Source organism: Emiliania huxleyi (assembly GCF_000372725.1).
Source record: "Emiliania huxleyi CCMP1516 unplaced genomic scaffold EMIHUscaffold_70, whole genome shotgun sequence".
NCBI classification, from domain to species: domain Eukaryota; phylum Haptophyta; order Isochrysidales; family Noelaerhabdaceae; genus Emiliania; species Emiliania huxleyi.
The window spans coordinates 211,468-232,048 of record NW_005196755.1 but is presented as its reverse complement, the minus strand read 5'-3'; the positions used below and the strand labels follow the sequence as shown (position 1 = coordinate 232,048).

Sequence of the window (20,581 nt, the reverse complement as noted above, 5' to 3'; positions counted from 1 at the left end):
TCCACACACGCACACCCACGCACGCACACAGTCACACACACACACACACACACACACACACACACACACACACACACACACACACACACACACACACACACACACACACACACACACGCACACACACACCTCACTCACGCGCACCGGGCCCTGCACTCGTCATGCCGTGCCAGCTCCTGTCGTCTACACGTGGAGTCGCGAGGGACTAGCCCGGCCCTTGCCCCACCACCTTCGTGCGTGTGGAGACGTCTACCTCTGCCTTCCCCCTTCCGCAGGTGCACGCGCGGCTCCCCCTCGCCGCCTTCACGAGCCTCTGCGCCTTGGCGGACGACTTTGCCGCCGACGTTGCGCATCTGAGCGGAAGGGGCTGTGCGGCGGTGTCGGCGGAGGCCGCGGCGCAGGCGAAGGCATTCGTGGACGCCCTCCTACTCATTCACTACTTCATCCGCGTAGTGGAGGAATGAGTTAGGCGAAGGCATTCGTCGACGTCCTTCACGCCGAGGCGAGCCAGAGCCTAGAGCCAGAGCCTAGAGCCAGAGCCTAGAGCCAGAGCCTAGAGCCAGAGCCTAGAGCCAGAGCCTAGAGCCAGAGCCTAGAGCCAGAGCCTAGAGCCAGAGCCTAGAGCCAGAGCCTAGAGCCAGAGCCTAGAGCCAGAGCCTAGAGCCGGAAGACGCACTCTTGTCCTCCGACCGGCGCTCGAGCGGACTCACGCACCCTCCACCGCCGTACTGGCGCCGTATTCCGCCTCACTCACTGTACTCGCAGCCCCGTGTGCCCAAGCGCTGCTCCGAAGGCACACGGCACAAACACCGCCTTCCCGCCCCGAGGCTGGCGCGCTTGCGCACGTAGGCGACCAAGAAGCTCGAGGCGACGGTGGAGCAGGAGGCGTGGGGGCAGGTCGAGGTGCCGGCAGAGTACCAGCGGCTCGTCGACTCCATCGCCGCCAACCAAGTGCCGGAGGCGCCGCCCGCATCCGCCGCCGACCACCTCTCGGCCGCCGCCGCCGTCTCCGCGGCGGTCGGGTCGGCGGAGGCGGAGCCGGAGGCGGAGCGGCAGCCGAGCCGCGCGTCGGACATCGTTGTCTCGGGCGCGGGGTACAAGGTGGTCGGCTCGGGCCTAATTACTTGATTACCATAATGGAGTAATTGATTAGGCGCGGGGTACAAGGTGGTCGGCTCGGGCCTAATTACTTGATTACCATAATGGAGTAATTGATTAGGCGCGGGGTACAAGGTGGTCGGCTCGGGCCTCATCCTCCTCTCCACCGTCGTGCACTACCTGCAGTGCGGCGCCGCGGTGCCCGCCGTCGCTCCGCCCATCGCGCACGCGCTCCCCGTGCTGCTGCGCGGCTACCACACCCACGCCTACAAGCAAGTGCTGATGGCGGGCGCGATGCTGCCGACCTCGGCAGGCGAGATGGCGCGAGATCGCCCGAGGATCGCCCGAGATGGGCCGAGATGAGCCGAGATGAGCCGAGATGAGCCGAGATGAGCCGAGATGAGCCGAGATGAGCCGAGATGAGCCGAGATGAGCCGAGATGAGCCGAGATGAGCCGAGATGCTGCCGACGTCGTTAGATGCAGAGATGCAGATGCAGAGACGCAGATGCAGATGCAGAGACGCAGATGCAGAGACGCAGATGCAGATGCAGATGCAGATGCAGATGCAGATGCAGATGCAGAGACGCAGATGCAGAGACGCAGATGCAGAGACGCAGATGCAGAGACGCAGATGCAGAGACGCAGATGCAGAGACGCAGATGCAGAGACGCAGATGCAGAGACGCAGATGCAGATGCAGATGCAGAGACGCGGATGCAGAGATGCAGATGCAGATGCAGAGATGCAGATGCAGATGCAGATGCAGATGCAGATGCAGATGCAGATGCAGAGACGCAGATGCAGAGACGCAGATGCAGAGATGCAGACGCAGATGCCGATGCAGATGCAGATGCAGATGCAGATGCAGATGCAGAGACGCAGATGCAGAGACGCAGATGCAGATGCAGATGCAGAGACGCGGATGCAGAGATGCAGATGCAGATGCAGAGATGCAGATGCAGATGCAGATGCAGATGCAGATGCAGATGCAGATGCAGAGACGCAGATGCAGAGACGCAGATGCAGAGACGCAGATGCAGAGACGCAGATGCAGAGACGCAGATGCAGAGACGCAGATGCAGAGACGCAGATGCAGAGACGCAGGTGGGGTGCACTGCCTCGCGGCTCAAGCTGAAGCGTCGCCTCTGCAGGACTCAAGTCCATCTCCTTCAAGCACCTCGCGCTCTCCTCGCAAAGCCTCGGCGCCATATCTCCCCGTACCTCCCCACATCTCCCCCACATCTCTCATCGCAGAGCCTCGGCCCCCTCCTCGCTCCGCCTCCGCGCCTCGCCCTCGCACCCCTCCTCCTCAGCCTCTTCCCTCGTGGGCTGGCACCAGGCGTCCTCCTCGCGTCCCCATATCTCCCCATATCTCCCCATATCTCCCCAGGCGTCCTCCTCGCGCTGCTGCCGCACCTCAAGGCGATCCTCGCAGCCTACCTGCCGGAGGCGTGCCGCCGAGAGGCCGCCGAGAGGCCGCTTAGATAGCTTGCGGGCTGATGCTCGGCGGGCGGCCGCGCCATCTGCGCTATTCTCCTTTTCGCCGTTCGGATCTCCTGCCCCTTGCTGCCGCGCGGGGCCACGTCTGCGGCTCGTGCGACGCGTCCGCGACACGTCCGCGACACGTCCACAACACGTCCCTCAGGCGCAGCGGCACGCGCTCAAGGAGTTCGACGGCGTCGAGTCGGACCTCGAGGCGCACCAGCAGCAGATCTTCGCAAAGTTCGTCTCCATCCTCGAGGAGCGGCGCCGCGGGCGAGTGAAGGACCTCTCCGCCGCGCTGGCGCCGCCGCAGGCGGTCGCACAGCGGCAGCCCGAGCCTCGTTGACCACTTCAGAATCAGTCGTTTCCTAATCACTGAGTAGGCGGGCGCACAGCGGCAGCCCGAGCCGTCGGCAAACATCAAGGCGGTGGCCGCCGACTTGCGCGCCGTGTACAAGACGCTGCGCGACCTGCTGACGCCGCAGCAGCTGCACAAGGCGCTCGAGAGATCTGCCCTGCTCACTCATCTCTCCCTCCACCCCCCCCCTCCCCCTCCCCCTCCGGAAGGTGTTTGAGCTGATCCTCACTGCCTTCGACGCCGGCCTCCTCGAAGCGTACCGCGGAGTCGACACGGCCACCTCTGCCCCGCTAGCCGCACATTGCCCTGCTAGCCGCGAGACTGCCCTGCTAGCCGCGAGACTGCCCTGCTAGCCGCGAGCGACAGAGCCGCGACAGTCGCCACGCAGCCGAGATGCAGGCGAGATACCAGGGGGGGGGGGGGGGGGGGCACAGGCAGGTCGACATGGGGCCAGCCTTTTTGGGAATCCCGGGACCCAGCCTCTGGGCGTCCTTTTAGGCGCCCGCCTTTTCGCCGAGATACAGCCGAGATAGAGCCCGAGATGACCGAGATGCACCCGCCCCTAGGCGCCCGCCTTTTCGCGGCAGTGCATCGTGCAGGACGTGCAGTTCTTGCGCAAGGAGGTGGCGCGGCTGCACCTCTCGCTGCCAAGCGGCTGCTGCCCAAACCTGGTCGCCTTCGCGCTCGCGCTGCCGGTGGCGTAGTCGGCCCGGCCGGTGCAGGGGGCGGGCAGGGGGTGGAGCGGCGAGGCGGAGAGGCGAGGAGGCGCGGTGCCGCGGCCGCGCGGCGGCGGCGAGCGAGCGGCGTCGGCCGGCGACGGGTCGGAGGAGCCAGTGGAGAGGGTCACGCCGAGGCGGGGGGGGGGGGGAGAGAGGAGGCGGGGAAAGAGGCGGGTCGGGAGAGGAACGAGAAAGAGAGGCACGCCGCGTGATTCGCGCGGCGGCCTTCGCCTTCGCGTGTGGACATGTTCTGTGCGCACGCGTGTTATGCGACTTGCGAGACCATGTCCAGTTTTAACGTGACCGAGGACGAGCGTCCCGACCGGACCCGCTTCGGAGTCGGGGACTTCTGACTTCTGTCCCCGCGGACGGCACGGTGTCTCTCCTGACTCCCCTCCCCTAGACGACCACGCTGTGGGGGTTGTGTTATAGGAGTAGGAGTGGGGTGCAGGTTGCTCACCCACGGCACCGGGCCGGTGCTTGCACTTTGAATGCCGTGGGGCTCCTGCCCGTGTCCGGGCGTGGAGATGCGAGGGTCGCCCCCCCTTGCCCCACCACTTTGTGTGTGTGGAGACGTTTACCTTACCTTACCTTACCCTCCCCTACCGTAACTCCCGTGAGAGCCCCCCCCTCGCGCCTCGGTCGACACCGTACGCCGGTCACGGGTCATCCGACGTAATTTGACGGGTACAACTGTAACGTGTAAGCTAGTTAGAGCCGTACGTCCATTCGCATTGCGGGCTGCTGGCTGGCGCTCGCCGCAATGTCCCTTTGCGGTCCGTCCGCACAACACACAACTCACACCGCATTTTATCCCCGGACCCCCGGTGCGTGACGTGCTGCGCCACGCCCCGCGCGTGCGAGTGGGCAGCTGGCCTCCGTAGATACGCAGCGGAAAAGGCCTTGCTGGCCGCTCACGCAGCTCAGTCGCAAAGCCGCTCCCTTGCGCTCCCCGGCCCCGACCGCCGGCTAAAGGCCATCAGCACACGTGGGCGAGAGCCAACTGCAGTGTTTGCATAATATGGGTGCGACCCTGCCTCGCCGCACGTGACACCGACCGCGCCACTCCTCGCTTGAGGAGCGGCTAGCTCCAGTCCCCCCCCCCCCCCCCCCCTCTCACTCCCGCGACCACACCTCGATCTTCTTCGGCAGCAGCTGGTTCGACAGGTCCTCTCTGTGGCCTAGGCGGGCGCGCTCACCCTCGCCCCAAGCGAAGACAGCGCCATCGGCGGTGAGGGCGAGGCTGTGGACTTCCCCTGCCGACACAGCGACGACGCGCCGCCCCGCAATGGCCTCGACCTTCTTCGGCAGCGGCTGGGTCTGCGTGTCGCCGTGGCCCAGCTTGCCAGTGCCCCAGCTCCAGACGGCGCCGTCGGCGGTGATGGCGAGGCTGTGCTGATCTCCAGCCGACACAGCGACGACGCGCTGACCAGCCAAGGCCTCAACCTTCTTCGGCAGCAGCTGGTACTGCTCGTCGCCGTGGCCCAGCTGGCCCACGCCTCCACCGCCCCAGCTCCAGACGCTGCCATCGGTGGTGATGGCGAGGTTGTGCAGACATCCCGCCGAGACAGCGACGACGCGCCGCCCAGCCAACGCCTCGATCTTCTTGGGCAGTAGCTGGTTCTGCTGATTGCCGTGGCCCAACTGGCCACAGACTCCATAGCCCCAGCTCCAGACAGCGCCGTCGGCGGTGAGGGCGATGCTGTGGAACGCTCCCGCCGACACAGCCACGACGCGCTTGTCAGCAAAGGCCTCGATCTTCTTGGGCAGCAGCTGCCCCCACCGGTTGCCGTGGCCCAACCGGCCATCGTTTCCATCGCCCCAGCTGCAGACGCCGCCGTCGGCGGTGAGAGCGAGGTTGTGCATGCCTCCAGCAGACACAGCGATGACGCGCCACCCAGCAAAGGCCTCGATCTTCTTGGGCTGCCACTGGGTCTCCTCGTCGCCGTGTCCCAGCTCGCCCTGCCCGCCGCAGCCCCAGGACCAAACGGCGCCGTCCGCGGAGAGAGCGAGGCTGAAAAGTCCTGACGCCGCCACACCAATCGCGCGCTCATCTCCGAGGAGTGTTGGGAGACGGGTCGGCGTCTTCAGCTGCTTCACGCCCTCGCCGTGGCCGAGAAGGCCTGGAAACTCCTCCTCGTCCTCCCCCCCCTCCTCCTCCTCCTCCTCGCCCTCCGTTGCCGCTGACCCGCACGACGAGAGCCGCCCCTCGCCGTCGATGAAGACGCTGTGCTGTCCGCCTGCCGCCGCCCTCGCCGGCGGGTTGGACTCGCACAGCAGCGCAGCGAAGCACAGCCAGCGCACGGCGCAGCTCTCGCCCTCTGGCTGCGCCGGCAGCTCGAAGCCGCGCTCTTGCGCCCACAAGCGGATGCCCTCCACCACAAGCGAGGCGTGGAAGAGCAGCGAGACGGCCGCGACGCGAGCGATGTCGGCGGGGCGTTCGAAGCTGGAGAGGACGCGCGCGAGAAGCTCCGTGGGGAGGTCGAGGAGGCGGGTGGGCGGCGGCGTGCTGGGTGAGGGAGCGGCGGTGGCGGCGGGGGCGAGGCGGCGCGAGCGACGCGGTGGGGTGGACATTTACACACACGTTTATATGACCACTCACATCCCGAAAAAAGAAAACTGAGTCGTTGTCGGTCGGGCTGCCTGCGCGCTTGAACCTCGATCGTCGGTCTCGGCTCAGCCCCTTGGAGTGTGAAGGCTTCGTCGCCTCTAAGACCCGCAGGGCTGGAGCGACGAAAAGCGAGTGGTCTCGGCTCTCCCGGCTCGTCGTCTCCGGACTCCGCTCGCCGCTCTGTTAGAGTTGTTTGGTATTGCTAAAAATCTCTCTCTCTCTCCAAACTCCGCACTCGCGCCGGCGGAGCGCCGGCCTCTTGCACCGCCTCCTTCTCGAGGCCTCCTTCCGCCCGTGAGCCGTGTGGCACAGACGCGCGGTGAGCCTTCTCGACGGCGGAAGAAAAAAACTGTTCAGTTTTCAAAGGCAAAAACGCCAGCCTACGCCCTCCCCTCACACTGACACTTCTCCCCTATTCCCGTCTTTAGGTTGCGCACATCTCCCAGCGAGCTAGGTTCTCCGCTTTTTCTCCCCTAGTCATCTGCCCGCGCCGCGCGCCTCTGTGGGCGTCTAGTGCAGCCACTGACAGAACTGTTCCAAAGGAGTGGTCAACGTCTCGCCTGAAGTCGGGTGGGCTCGCGCACTGCTTAGCCCTAGGGGAGGGGTGTGTGTGAGGTGTCGGAATGGTAAGGTTTCAGGCCGCCAAGGTGTGGGGGATTTGGGGGATGAGTCAGGAGCCAGCAGCCTTCCTGCTGGACCTGAGTTCACAGCTCCTCCGCCCGACGGGGTGGTCCCTTGGATTCGGGCCCCGCTCCCTTTTCCTGCGCCTGGTCTGTCCCTGTCAAGTGTGTGTTGCGAGATGCAGAGCTGGTTAGGCTGGAGCGCGGGCGGTGCGGTGGCAGGCGAGGGCAGCGCGGTAGGCGAGAGGCGGCCGCGCCGGGGCTTCGAGTGGCGCGATAGGAGGGTAGGCTGGCTGTGGAGGGGCGCCGCGTGGCCTCGGCAAATGAGTAGTGCTTTATGAGCGGCCAGTTTTGTGCGTATTGCATATCGAGCCTGCGGTGTGGCCTAGTTGGTGCAGCGTTCGGGTCGGGGACGTTTTGGTCGTTGGTTCGAGCCCAGCTGGTGCAGTTCGTAGTCGCGTAGCGCGCGGGTGCGCGGCAGCCTCGGCAACCGAGGCGACAGTGGCGAGCAGGGGCGAGCAGGGGCGAGCAGGGGTCAGAGCAGTGCGGCGCGCCGAATTCTTTTCGATGGGCTCGGTCAGTGGGCGTGTCAGGAGGCGGCCGGCCGGGAGAAACTCGGCAGTAAAACTCCCGCGCCGGCCCAGGAGGTGGGAGTGACGAGTGTCACGGAGGCGGCCATTGGCGCGCGCTCCTTGTCTTCGTGGGTCCGAGTTTTTGTCTCGACGGCGGAAGCTGTGTCTTCTTGATTTTTATCTATGTATACGTAGGCAGCGCGTCACTCGCCAAAGCAAGCGGGTGTAGCCTCGCCGGCCTCTCAGAGAAACTCAGCGGCAACGGGTGGCGCCGCTCGCCTCCTCCTCAAGATCAGCCCCTCTGCACGGCATCCACACACACACTTCCCCGCAGCTGCGTCAATAGACCGTCTACTTCTTCTTCGGCACCTGAAGGGGGGTGGGGTGGGGTGGGGGGGTCGAGGGGCGAAGGGGCGGGGGCGGGGCAGTGGCGGGCACGCACCACGAGCATCAGCTTCTGCATCGTTTTGAGCTGCGGCGGGGGCGGCGAGTCGGCAGTCACGGCGCGGGGGAGGGGACGTGCGGTAGGCGAGAGTCCCGCCCGCAGGCGGGGGAGCGGCACCGCCCAGGGGGCGGGCGGGGCGCAGGGACGCGTGCCTGTGACTCGTCGGCCTGGAGAGTCCGGCGCAGCTTCTGCTTGCGGAGGGGGTGCTTCTTGGTGAGGATGTGCGACTTGAAGGCCGAGTGCCGCAGCAGTTTGCCCGTCGCGGTCACCTTGAAGCGCTTCGCGACGGCGCTCGAGGACTTGCCCTTGCGCTTGGCCGCCTTGGCCTTCTTCATGACCGAGCTCATCGCAGGCGAGGACGCCAGCGACGGGGCGCCGGCCGCTGGCACGAGCACACGCACGGGCGCCACGCCCGTCGGCACGAAGGCCGACGCGCCCGCCAACAGGCAGGCGAAGAGAAGGCTTCTGGGCAACATCTCGCTCCTGAGAAGAAGAATTTTAGGCTGGAGGGCCGCGTTGCTCTCTCAAGAATTGACCTTTGGCTTTTTGTTTTCTTTCTTTCTTTCTTAGAATTTTACGACAAAACTCCCTCGCACAACACTGGGCACGGGACTGGCGCGCGCTGGCACGCCGTCCTTTCCCATCGCCGCCGAACCGCCCTCCCTCCGCCGCGACAGACGCCGCAAAGACGGCGCTTCTCGCCGCCCAAGCAAGAGCAGCAGCTGTGGCAGCGAATCTGTGCGTCGCTGGTGCGCGCGGCGGCCTCGTCGCAGTCTGGCGGGCGCTTGCCTCGCGGACCAGGCGGCCGAGCAGGCTGTGATCGCGGCCGAGGTGGATTGGCTCGGGCGGGTGCCGCCTGGAGGCGCGCCGGCAAAGCAGCCTGCAAAGGCGGGGCGATCGGCGAGGCGGCGGCGCTCGCACCTGTGCAGCTGACGCGCCAGCCGCCTGTGCCTTCCGGCGGCCTGTGCGCAGCAGGTCTATCTATTCACACCTCAGACGATCTTCCACGTCCAGACAGCGTCCAGACAGCGTCCAGACAACGTCCAGACAGCGTCCAGACAGTGTCCAGACAGCGTCCAGACAGCAAAATCGGAGCGTCTAGACAGCTATACAGACAGTAATAGCACTTGAATGTACACAGCTGATTGAAGTAAAGGGGAATGATGCAGCTGCCTGCCAGAGCAGAAAGATTCCTTGATTCTCTCCACTACAAAAAAAATCCAAGAGAGGGGTCGGGGGGCGGGAGAATCCAAAAAAGCCGTCAAATCGGGGAACTGACATCATGGCCCCGAATGCCGTGCTCTCTAGGTAATCTGCGGGAGCTCCACAAACCAGGTTACTGCACGCCCCACACCACCACTCCGCGCTTACTCGCACAGGTCGCTGAGTAGACCCCCCCGCCTGAGGGCTCTACCCCCCGTCTTCCCAGGGTCCCGATCCTCCTTGATTAGCTCTCTTGCACGTCTCCCGAGCGTCATGCGACGGCCGGTGTGGCCGTTTCCCTCGTTGTTGGTGCCGCCTCCTCCGCTGCCGCCCTTCGTCCTCGCCAGCTTCTTCCGGCTCCACCGACTCCGAGGGCATCGCGTCGCCGAGTCATCCCCCCCCATCGGCTGGTCTCGCGTGGCCTCCTCTATCCGGATGGTGTACGACCTCCTCACCGCTGCAGCCTGGTGTTGTAGTCCCGCCAGGGTGTTCACCGCTATGTCCTTGGCCAGGTTGGTTGCCGGGTCCATTGTTCCGCACCCTCCCAGGTCTAGCGGGAGCAGCACCACCTCCATCGCCGCCGAGCGCTGGGCCGTGAGCGGGGTGGGGGCTAGCCGGAGGGCTCGCAACGACGCCCGAGCGGCCACCACACGGGCCGTCTCCAACACCTCGGGGCCCGGGGGGTGGGCCACCCACATCAGCTTCACTCGCTGGTACAACACACCCGCCGCTGCTAGCGTCGTCACAGGGAAGTTCGGTTGGATGGATGCCGTGCTTCTGTCAAATGCCATAGCTGTTCTGCGCGCCACTGCGTCCTGTTCCTCCCAGAACCGTTCCGGTCCACCTCCACCGCCCCCCCGAGCACTAAGATGGGCCCCGAGGTAACGGGCCGACCCCCTGGACGTCTCTGGTCCCTTTTCCGCGCTCGCTGCCTTGTGAGAGACCGTCGTGACGCTGCATCTCACGAGCCTTCCCTCCTCGTCTAGCGCCACTATATGGAGCCGGAACTCCCCTCCGAGCAGTCTCTCGGCCTCTGGGCTCATGTCCAGGATGCACTTCTGGTGTCGATTGCGTACGCCCGCCACGGCGTACCCCATCGCCAGCCTTTCAGCCGCCTCCCTGAGCTCCTCGGCCACTGCCTCGGCGCCTTTCCTGCCTTCCGCCTGGCCTCCGTTCATCAGGGCGTCGTCGTCTGCATACTGGGGGAGGGTGCCTCTGCTCGTCCCCGCCTCCTCTCCCGCATCTCCCCTTCCGGGGCTGAGCGAGAGCAGTTCGTACCCGGGCAGGCCTGCTTCGGCGTAGGCTCGTGCCGGGGCCACCGTCCAGTTGTATATGCTCGGGCTTCCTGGGGCTCCCTGAGCACACCCCCCCTCCAACTCCACGGCCCCCGACTCGTCTCCGAGGCCGTAGGCTGTGTTGACGACTCGGCTGTGCCCGCCCAAGTGTACTAGGACTGGGAGCTGGGAGTTTTATTTATTTTGTTTATACCCCTCTGCTCTGTACCCCGGCTCTGTGTAGCCGGTCACGAGCGTCGCCTCAAGATCCTCAGAGCCCGCCGCCTCGCTCTCGTCGCAAGACACGGCGGCAGAGGAGCCAACCACTGACGCCTCGCTCCTCCTGTAGCAGCAGCGGCAAATGGCTGAGCGACTCAAGCAAATGGCGGCGATAGTCGAGGGGCAGCGCCGGGCACTCGAGAAGATCCATGCAGCCGAGGCGGACACGTTCAAGGAAGGTGGCGCGGTTAGCCCCTGCCCGAGCAAGGAGTTCCTGCGAAGCTGCATTCACGCTATGTGGCGAACCAAGGCCACGGCGTGCTGCTACGATAGCAAGCAGCGCACGGCGACGAAGATCCAGGCCGCTGCTCGCAGGCTGCTTGCGAGGCGGCAGCTGATGGCGGTGCGGAGAGCGGCCAGCAAAGTCGCCGCCTATACGCGCCGCCACGCTGCCATCGTCGAGCGGGCGCGGCTGTTGCACGAGAGGTCGGCGACGCGGGTTCAGGCGGCCTTCCGCTCGTACAAGTCCCGGGTGCTCGACGCACCAGCGGTGACCAAGTCGCGGCTCATCGCACGACTCCACAAGGCGCTGCGCATGCTGAAGGCAGCAGAGGCGGACAAGGCGGCGGCAGTAGCAGCGGCTGTGGCGTCATCAGAGGCCGACAAAGCAACGGCGGTTCGGGCGGCAGTGGAAGCAGCAGTGGCAGCAGCGGAAGCGGCAGTGGCAGCAGCGGCTGTGGCGTCATCAGAGGCCGACAAAGCAACGGCGATTCGGACGGCAGTGCAAGCGGCAGTGGCGGCGGCAGATGAAGCGGACAAGGACAAGGGCGGTTACGCGGGGCACGGCGCCATGCGGTACCGCCACGGCGACTATGAGGGCGGGCTGAAGGCGGGTCTGCCCGAGGGACGCGGCGTCTGGCGGTCCGCCGGTGGCGACATCTACGATGGCGAGTGGAAGGCCGGTCGGAGGGAGGGGCGCGGCGTCTTCCGGTACGCCAACGGAAACGTCTATGATGGCGAGTACAAAGCGGGCGAGAAGGAGGGGCGTGGCGTCTACCGGTTCGCCAGCGGCGAGGTGTACGAGGGTGGGTGGACAGCGGGTGAAAGGGAGGGCGTCGGCATCGCCCGGTGGGCTAGCGGCGCCGTCTACGAGGGCGAGTTCAAGGCGGGTGAGAGGGAGGGGCGCGGCGTCTACAGGTGGGCAAATGGCGACGTCTACGACGGCGAGTTCGTGGCGGGCATGATGGAGGGGAAGGGCGTCATGCGGGGCGCCGATGGTGACGCCTACGATGGCGAGTGGAAGGCGGGCCTGCCGGAGGGGCGCGGCATTTGCCGGCTCGCCAACGGCAACGTCTACGAGGGCGAGTTCAAGGCGGATACAATTGAGGGGCGCGGCGTGTTTAGGTTCGCCAACGGCAACGTCTACGAGGGCGAGTTCAGGGCGGGCCAGAGGGAGGGGGGCGGCGTTTACCGGTACGCCAACGGCGACGTGGATACTGGCTTCTACAAGGAGGATGCCCACGTCGGCGAGGGCGTCGCGTGGGCTGCGGACGGGCAGCGGGCGGCGCGACTGCGTGACGGGAAGGGAGTGCAGCTCATCTCGCTGGAGGAGGCGCGGAAGACCGCCGAGCGGCTCGGACTTCCCATCCCGACCCCGCTGCCCGGCGCGTGACCGTGTGAGTAGTGGGGACCGCTGTTAGTTAGTTGGCTGGGCGGGAGATGAGCGTCAAGGAGATCGACTCGCTATGCAGTCCAACAGGACTACGGCGAGACGGGCTGCGAAGGAGGGCGATGGACGTGTGAAAAATTCTTTTTGGCCTCGCCTGCCGCGTGCGTGAATCGTGTCGTGCGACCGCCTTTTGTTGTAAAATTCTAAAATTCGAGTTTTGTTGTAAAATTCTAAAATTCTGGTTGCAGTCAGCTCAACGCACCTCGAGGCGTCGTGAGACAGCCACTGTTTACGTCGCCTCCCGGCGGCGAGGTGGGCATCTCAATCACGAGTGTCAAGCGGGCAGACGAAGACGAGATCGGCGACGGCGGGGGAGCCGCCGCCTTCGAGAGCAGAGCGCACGGGCCGGGATCACGCCCCCTGGTGGCAGACTCAGAGAGACCACAGGAGGTCATGAGGGTCGATGGACGATCTGGGAGTGCGAACCCACAGCGCCCGCTCACATGCAGTTCGAGACTGCGACCCATCAAGTCATCGAGTGGCTGCCAGTTCGAATCTCGTTGGGACCGGGGTTCGACTGGCGCCATGAGGCAAAATGGGTTGAGAGTGATGAACAAGTACAATGGCCGGCGCTCTCATGGGTGGGTCCCAGCCCCTGTCTGTAACACACGTGTCACCAAGATATTCAAATATCTACACGGCGTATCCTCGCTACCCAACGCGGCCAAAGGATATCCACCTCGAGAAGATCGAGAAATTCTATTCGCCGAGCGGCTGCCTGAGTATTGCGCACTATTCGCCGAGCCTGAGAGGAGTGAGCCAGCCGTAACGAGTAGAGTAGACCAATGGGGGGGAAACCACTACCGGTTGTATATCCGCGTGTACACAGTTCTCCTTACGCCGGGCGTCTGCCGTCTCTCTGTCCGGGGCGCCACAGTGGCACAGATCGTAGAGCCCATTTCGCGGGTTCTCGGCGCCTTTTAGCTTTTTTTTCCACGTGGATAGCCGAGAATGTGATATGTGTGTGGGTCCGCGGCGGGCGGCGCCCGCCACGGCGTCGTGTGGTCTAGCGTTCCGATCCGGATCCCGCGCGGCTCGCTCCGTGCTGTTCGGCCGCCGCTACGTCAGCCATGCCCCGGCGTGGCCGCAGCTGTGTGCGATCAGAGAGCACATGCCAATTGTCAGCTCGTCACAGACTCACACGCAAGTCACAATAAAACAACGTCAACAACGAAGGAAGCCAATATGCACTGTGTACATGGCGCTCCGCACCACGAGTGGCTGCGCACTACGAGTGGCTGCGCACTACGAGTGGCTGCGCAGCGCCCCCTTGAGCTCCGCCACCTGGTCGAGCGCGTCGCCGAGCAGCCCCTTGGCCACGCCCAGGTCGCGCAGCTGCTCCACGCCGCCGCTCGCCCGCACCTCGGCGGCGTGGTCGGCCACGAAGCGGCGGCACTGCGCGAGGAGCCGCCCGTCGCCCGTCGTGTGCGCCGCCTCGAGCAGCGGCACGGCGGTCGCCGGCGCGACGCTCTCCTGCAGCGCCTGCGCACAGAGCAGCTCGAGGCGCGGCACCTGGTACTTGTGCGCCAGCTGCCGCAGCACGAGCGCGCGCCGCGCCTGCTCGCCCTCCCCCTCGCCGAGGTCGAGCTGGTCGGTGAGGAGGTAGCGGACGAGGGCGGTGAAGCTGGCGAGGTCCGTTTCGAGCACCGTGACCTCGGCGGCGTCGCGCTCCTTCATGCCGATGCCAAACATGGTCCGAAAGAACACGGACCGAACGCAGAGGTTGGCCTTGCTCACGTGCTCGATGCGCTCCTCGTCGTCGCCGACCAGGAAGGTGACCAGGCCGGTGGGGAGGGTGGCGTCGCCCCACGTGTTGGCCATGTCGGCGGAGAAGGTGGAGGGCGGAACCACGAGCGGCGCGAAGGAGGGAGGCGGAGGAGGCGCAGCCACGCAGACCTGGCGGAGAGCCGAGCCCTCCATGCGGACCAAAAGCGTTGTGCCGTCCGGGCTAATGGCGAGGAAGACTGGGTATTCGAACTGCGCCGCGCCGCCCACGCCATCGACGCTGCCCTCGGCGCCGCTACCCGCGAGCGTAGTCACCGCGCCCGTCGCCACCTCCACCCGCCGGATCTTGTTGTTGATGCAGTCCGCCACAAACAACGCGCTCCCGTCTGGGCTGATCGTGACGCCGTGTGGGAGGCGGAACTGCGCCGCGCCGCCCACGCCATCGATGCTGCCTTCTACGCCGCTGCCCGCGAGCGTAGTGACTGCGCCCGTCGCCACCTCCACCCGCCTGATCTTGTGGTTGTCGGAGTCCGCCACAAACAGCGCGCTCCCGTCCGGGCTGATTGCGAGGGCGTATGGCCAGTCGAACTGCGCCGCGCCGCCAACGCCGTCTGCATCGCCACCTTCGCCGCTGCCCGCGAGCGTAGTCACCGCGCCCGTCGCCACCTCCACCCGCCGGATCTTCTGGTTGTCGGAGTCCGCCACAAACAGCACGCTCCCGTCCGGGCTAATTGCGACGCCGCGTGGGCCGTAGAACTGCGCCGCGCCGCCGACGCCGTCTGCATCGCCACCTTCGCCGCTACCCGCGAGCGTCGTCACAGCACCCGACGCAACCTCCATCCGACGGATCTTGTTGTTGCCGGCATCCGCCACAAACAGCGCTCTCCCGTCCGGGCTGAGGGCGACGCCGGAGAACCCGCCGCCTTCGCAGGTCGCCACGGTGCGCACGCGCCCGGCCGCCGAGATGTGCAGCACCGAGTCCTTAGTCGCGACGTACCAGGCGCCCGCGTGATCGCTCGCGATGCCGCGCAGGGTGAGTGACGCCAGAGGTCCGTCCTCGCCCTCGAGCACGAGCGTTGTGACCTGGCCGACGGCGCGCGCGCCAAAGATGGGCGCCTCGAAGCCGGCAGCGACCGCCACGGGCTCGCCCTCCTCCTCGCTGCGGGGGCGCTTGCGGGAGGGCGACGCCATCGACATGGCCGTGGATTTCTTTTCGCTCGCACTCGGAATTCTTTCGGCGCAAAGACCGTGGAACGTGACATGCCTTAATTCTTTGCTGAGTAGAATTCTTTCGCTGGACGATGGGGGCCGCGGTGTCCCCATGCGGGCAGCACAGGCAGCACGTCTGCTCACCTCGCGAACCGTCGCTCCCGCTGTGCGCAGCATTGCGACACGCAGTAGCGGCAGCAGCAGTGGCAGTAGCCTTTCGTCGGCGGCTCTCGCTCGGGACGGCCGGCCGCGAGTGGCAGCGGCGGCGGCTGCTGCAGCAGCGGCCGCCAGCCGGGCGCCAGTGAGCGAGATCCTGTCCAATCACGCGGCACGCGTGATGAGCGGCTTCTGTGCGGCGCACGGCGTCGAGCCCACCTACGACGTTCGTCCGATGGGCACCGCCCGCAGGCCTCGGCACGTCTGCACGCTGCACCTGCCGCTGCCGCCTCCACTCGCGGACGCGTTCGGCTACACGAAGCTGGTTCGGACGGGCGCGCTCGCGACGCGGAAGCGCGCGGCGGTGCTCGCGGCCATCCAGAAGACTCTGCTGGAGCTACACGAAGATGCAGGCCTGAACACATGCACAGCTCTGCCTCACGCCTCCACCAATCCCAACCCCGACCCAACCCCGACTCCAACCCCGACTCTAACCCCGACTCCAACCCCGACTCTAACCCCGACTCTAACCCCGACTCTAACCCCGACTCTAACCCCGACCCCGACCCTACGCCCAATGATCGAGCTGTCCGACCACGCAGGCGTCGACCTCCACGCCCTCCTCGAGCTCGGTGCAGACGCGCCGCTCTCGACCGCTCTCTCCCAAACCACGCGGAGCATCACTGCTGTGATGGCCGAGGCACGCGATTACCTGAGATTACCCGAGATTACGCGGAGCATCACTGCTGTGATGGCCGAGGCACGAGTCGGCTGCGCTGGGCCTCTCGCCTCCCCCTGAGAGTCGTTTCAGCACTCGCACTGGTGGCGGACAGGCGGGCAGACGAGCCCCGGCCCGCCGCGACTAGAGGCCTCGCGTGAGTCGGCGGAGGTGTCTTAGGCGACGGTTGGCCGCGCCGAGCCTCGCGCCTCCCGAGATGACCCGAGATGACCCGAGATGACCCGAGATTAGGCGCCGGTTGGCCGCGCCGAGCCTCGCGCCTCCCTCGCCACGCTGCGCCTGCTCTCGCGCACGCTGTCCGTCTCGCGCAACAAGGTGTCGTGCAAGGCTGTCGATGCCAAACTCGTTGACGGCTAGTCGACGGCTGGCTGTTGCTTAGGTGCTCTCCAAGCACTCGGGGCCGGTGCTGCAAGTGAGCAGCAGGCTGCCGCTCGCTCCTCTAGCCGGCTCCTCTGCGCCGTGTCCTCCCGAGATCGGCCGAGATCGGCCGAGATCAGCCGAGCGTGTCCGAGGGTAGGCCAGCGGCTTCTCTGCGTCGTGCGCGCGTACGAACGCGACGGCGCAGACTTCGAGACGCTCGAGCACGCCTCGCACGTCCTCGCCTGCCGCAAGCTCCTCGCAGAGTTGCCGCCGGCGCACCGCACTGAGCTGCGTCGGCTGCAGGCTTCGCTTGCGGCAGCAGCGCCGTCGCCGGCGCTTGTCGGCGCGGCCGTGGCAGAGCTGACTGAGAAAAAGAATAAACCCTTGCTTGGATTTCGTCGTTCTCTTTCTCAGGCGCGGCCGTGGCAGAGCTGCCTGCGCTGCCTGAGCAGGCGGTGGCGGAGGTGCAGACTGCCGCCGCCGCCGTTTTGGCGGAATGCGCCGAGCAGAAGCAGCAGCGGCAGCGGCAGCAGCAGCAGCAGCAGCAGCAGCAGCAGCAGCGGCGGCGGCGGCAGCGGCAGCAGCGGCAGCCGCAGCAGCAGTCTGGATGTCTGCTGCTGCCGGAGGCGTCGCCGGTGCTGCCGGAGCATCCCGCCGCGAGGCCCCGGCGGCCTCCGCGCTCGCCGCTTCCGATTGACGAGCTGCGGGAGACTCTCCTGGCGCGAACGCCTAGATGGCATTCAAACGTGAGTCTCTGCGTACTGCACCTCGCTCGCGAGGACATGTGGTCGGGCGATTTGCGCTGTGTTCGCAGCCCCAGTACTCACGTGGTGCTCTGAGTACATTGCGCGATGCTGCCTTCAGACCCCGCCGTCGGCGAGTCCGCGCTGTAGGCGCGCGTCAGCGTCGAGCAGACGGTGATCCTGAGTGGCGGGACCGGAACCGGCAAGACGACTCGTGTGCCTCAGATGATCGCCGATGCGGCGGAGGAGGCGGCCGCGCTGTCTGCCGCTGGTGCCGCTGCTGCCGGCGGCGGAAGCGTGCAGGCGTGCCGTTGTGTATCCGCCGCAGAGGAAAGAGCTGATGCGCACAAAGAGAAGCCGGACTGCGGTCGCCACGCCCGCGCACTTGAGCCAGCTAGTGTATCGATCAATGATTCGTCACTGATCATATTCGTCACTACTGAGACACGGCGTTGGGTGCTGGTTAGGCGTGCCGGGTGGTGGTGGTGCAGCCCCGCCGCATCAGCGCCGTCGCCTCCGCGGTGCGAGTGGCGCAGGAGCGGGGCGAGCCGCCGCCGGCGTCGCTTCGCCGCTCGCCGCTCCGTCGGCGTGAGTGGTTCCATGCCCCGGACGGCAATTGCGTCGGCGGCGGCGGTGGCGGTGGTGGTGGCGACGGCGATGGTGGCGGAGGCGGCGGTGGCGGCGGCGATGGTGGCGGAGGCGGCGATGTCGGTGGTGTCGGCGGTGGTGGCGGTTGGGCTGGCGGCGGGGCTGGCGGCGGGGTCGGCAGCAGCGCGGGTGGCGGGGCTGGTGTGGCGGCTCGGGGGAGCGTCGGTTACGCGGTGCTGCTGGAGTCGGCTCCGCCGTCGGCGGAGGCTGTCGCCACCATCGAGCATGTCAGCCTAGAGGCGGAGCCCATACTCGTGTACTCCTAGCAGCGCTCGAGAGGACCCGTGTTCAGCCGTATTCGGCCGTACTCTCAGCCGTATTCACTGCACTCGCCTCCCTCGTCCTCACGCGGTGCTCTGAAGACACTGCGCAACACCGTCTCCCCGCCCTGAGTTTGCGTGTTGAGCACGTAGGTATGTCAGCGCCGGCGTGATGCTGAGGCGGCTGGCGCGGGGGGTCCGAGCTTAATTAATAGTCAATTAATAGTGGATGAATAGTTAATTAGGCGGCTGGCGCGGGACCCGAGCCTGGCGGGAGTGACGCATCTGGTGGTGGACGAGGTGCACGAGATATGGGGGAGATATGGGGGAGATATGGGGGAGATATGGGGGAGATATGGGGGAGATATGGGGGAGATGCGAGCCTGGCAGGAGTCACTCATCTGGTGGTGGGCGAGGTGCACGAGCTATTAATGAGCTAGTAATTAAGTATTAATTAACTATTAACTAACTAGGAATTGACTATGAATTAACTATTAATTAATCTTGTGGTGGACGAGGTGCACGAGCGATCTGCACGCGTCGACCTCTTGCTTGCGAAGCTGCGAGCCGCGACACTGCGTGCGCGCCCGTCGCTTCGGCTCCTCCTCATGTCGGCGACTAGGCTCGTGGCGAGATTGCCCGAGAGTACCCGAGATTACCCGAGATTAGGCTGCTCCTCATGTCGGCGACTCTCGACGCGGCCGCGTGGGCGCGCTACTTCGACGCGCCTCCCTCCGCCCTGCTCGCGCTGCCGCCCGCCGGTCGCCACCGCGTGCGCGAGCTCTTCCTGGGCGATCTCGTCACCGGCGCGTGGGACGCCGAATGGACTATTAGTTAACGACTAGTTAACTATTACTTAGGCGATCTCGTCACCGGCGAGTGGGACGACGGCTCCGGGAGGGCGGCGGAGGGCTCCGGGATGGCGGCAGATGGCTTTGAGATGGCGGCAGATGGCTTTGAGATGGCGGCAGATGGCTTTGAGATGGCGGCAGACGGCTTTGAGATGGCGGGGAGGATCGAGACGGGCGCCAAAAGGGCCGGCGGTCTCGGCTGCAGCGCGGGGTGGCAGGCAGGGCACGGGCTGTCCGCGCTTGCCCGCGACGTGGCGGAGGAAGAGCGAGTCAGCTACTGCCTTGCCGGCGGCGCAGACGAGTTCGCAGAGGAGGGGCGCGCAGGCAAGGGGGGCGCCGGTGGCGACCGGGTGGAGGACGGGGAGGGGAGGGGCGCGGCGGCTGGCGAGGCGGCGGAGGGGCATCAGCTGGACGTTGCGCTCTGCCGCCTCGCCGCTGCTCTCATCCAACGCCTCTGCAGCGACGCCGCCGGCAGCTGCAACAGCGGCGGGGACGGCGGCGGCGGTGGCGGCGGCGGCGGGCCGGTTGGGCGCGGCGCGATCCTCTGCTTTCTTCCTGGGTGGTCGGGGCTGCGGGTGCGTCTCCAAACCTCCCCCGCATCTCCCCATGTCTCCCGTGATTCCCTTAGGTGGGCGGAGCTGCGCCGCGTCTCTTCTCTGCTTGCGGGGGCGGCGGGTGGAGGCGGCGAGGGCGGGGGGGGGCGCCTCACGCCGCCTCCGATGCGGGTACACCTGCTACACTCCTCAGTACCGCTCGCCTCGCAACGCGCCGCGCTCGAGCAATCTACGGCGGGCGGTCCGCGCAAGGTTGTCCTCGCGACGTCGATCGCCGAGACGTCGATCACGATCCCAGGTGAGGAGATCACGGGAGATCTGGGGAGATTTGGGGGAGGTGTGAGAAGACGTCGGGAGATCTGGGGAGATCTGGAAGGGGTGTGAGAAGACGTCGCTCACCGTCTCAGACGCCTCGATCGTGATCGACGCCGGCCGCACGAGAGTGTCCGCGTGGGACGCGGCCTCGCGCGTCTCTGCTCTGCGCACCGAGCTGGCGTCGGCCGACGCGGCGGCGCAGAGGGCGGGGCGGGTTGGCCGTGTCGGGCCTGGGACAGTGTACCGGCTCTACTCGCGCGCGGCCGCGGCCCGGAGGGCTGCGGCGGCGGAGCCGGAGATTGTCCGCTCGAACCTCGACGGGCTCTTCCTGCAGGCAGAGGAGATGGCGGCCGGAGGATCCGCCGCCGCGCTGCTGGCGGCGACGCCGGACCCGCCCCCCGCCGCCGCCGTGGCGCTCGCAGGGCGGCGCTTGCTGGCGCTGGGTGCGGTGCGGTCTGCTGCATCGCCGCCCGCGGAGGGGTGCGACGAGGAGGGGCTGCTCCCGGAAGCCGCAAGCCGCGAGCAGGGTTACAGCTCAGGGCGCGGCAGCACAGGTCTCAACCCCCCTCCCCTCCCTCACCCTTCCTTTTCCCTTCCTCCTCCCCACGCCCCTCCCCCCCCCCTCGCTCCCCCACCCTCTGCCTCCATGGTCTACCCCGCCGCCCCCCAACCTCGCTAGGGCTGACTGCGC

At 66.5% G+C, this 20,581-nt stretch overlaps 4 protein-coding genes across 4 annotated transcripts in view; 2 read left to right on the top strand and 2 right to left on the bottom strand.

The window, feature by feature from the left end:
* VPS54 (vacuolar protein sorting 54) overlaps window positions 1–4,010 on the top strand; it is a gene marked incomplete at both ends in the record, with an annotated part of 7,144 nt that extends 3,134 nt beyond the window's left edge. Inside the window, 10 exons of the mRNA XM_005761616.1 lie at window positions 311–452; window positions 850–1,101; window positions 1,234–1,411; window positions 2,250–2,300; window positions 2,489–2,547; window positions 2,744–2,896; window positions 2,967–3,077; window positions 3,148–3,213; window positions 3,505–3,633; window positions 3,939–4,010. Coding sequence (XP_005761673.1) covers window positions 311–452; window positions 850–1,101; window positions 1,234–1,411; window positions 2,250–2,300; window positions 2,489–2,547; window positions 2,744–2,896; window positions 2,967–3,077; window positions 3,148–3,213; window positions 3,505–3,633; window positions 3,939–4,010 — 1,213 coding nt within the window. The remainder of the gene's footprint in view (window positions 1–310; window positions 453–849; window positions 1,102–1,233; window positions 1,412–2,249; window positions 2,301–2,488; window positions 2,548–2,743; window positions 2,897–2,966; window positions 3,078–3,147; window positions 3,214–3,504; window positions 3,634–3,938) is intronic.
* A 3,801-nt stretch (window positions 4,011–7,811) lies between these two features.
* Window positions 7,812–8,381, bottom strand: EMIHUDRAFT_216609 (hypothetical protein; the record flags this gene model as incomplete). Its single annotated transcript, XM_005761615.1, has 3 exons — window positions 7,812–7,829; window positions 7,903–7,932; window positions 8,052–8,381. 3 exons carry the CDS (start codon window positions 8,379–8,381, stop codon window positions 7,812–7,814), a joined length of 378 nt encoding a protein of 125 aa, XP_005761672.1.
* A 3,070-nt stretch (window positions 8,382–11,451) lies between these two features.
* EMIHUDRAFT_67928 (hypothetical protein) lies at window positions 11,452–12,273 on the top strand (the record flags this gene model as incomplete). The annotated part of the gene is made up of 1 exon (XM_005761614.1): window positions 11,452–12,273. The coding sequence occupies one exon, from the start codon at window positions 11,452–11,454 to the stop codon at window positions 12,271–12,273; it is 822 nt and encodes a 273-aa protein (XP_005761671.1).
* Window positions 12,274–13,433: 1,160 nt separating this feature from the next.
* Window positions 13,434–14,157, bottom strand: EMIHUDRAFT_358519 (hypothetical protein). Its single transcript, XM_005761613.1, has one exon. It carries the CDS (start codon window positions 14,149–14,151, stop codon window positions 13,576–13,578), a length of 576 nt encoding a protein of 191 aa, XP_005761670.1. The 5' UTR covers window positions 14,152–14,157; the 3' UTR covers window positions 13,434–13,575.
* Between the last annotated feature and the right edge of the window lie 6,424 nt (window positions 14,158–20,581).

Coding starts and splice junctions, on each gene's coding strand:
- EMIHUDRAFT_358519 (XM_005761613.1), bottom strand. CDS start 14,151: ATGGCCAACACGTGGGGCGACGCCACCCTCCCCACCGGCCTGGTCACC.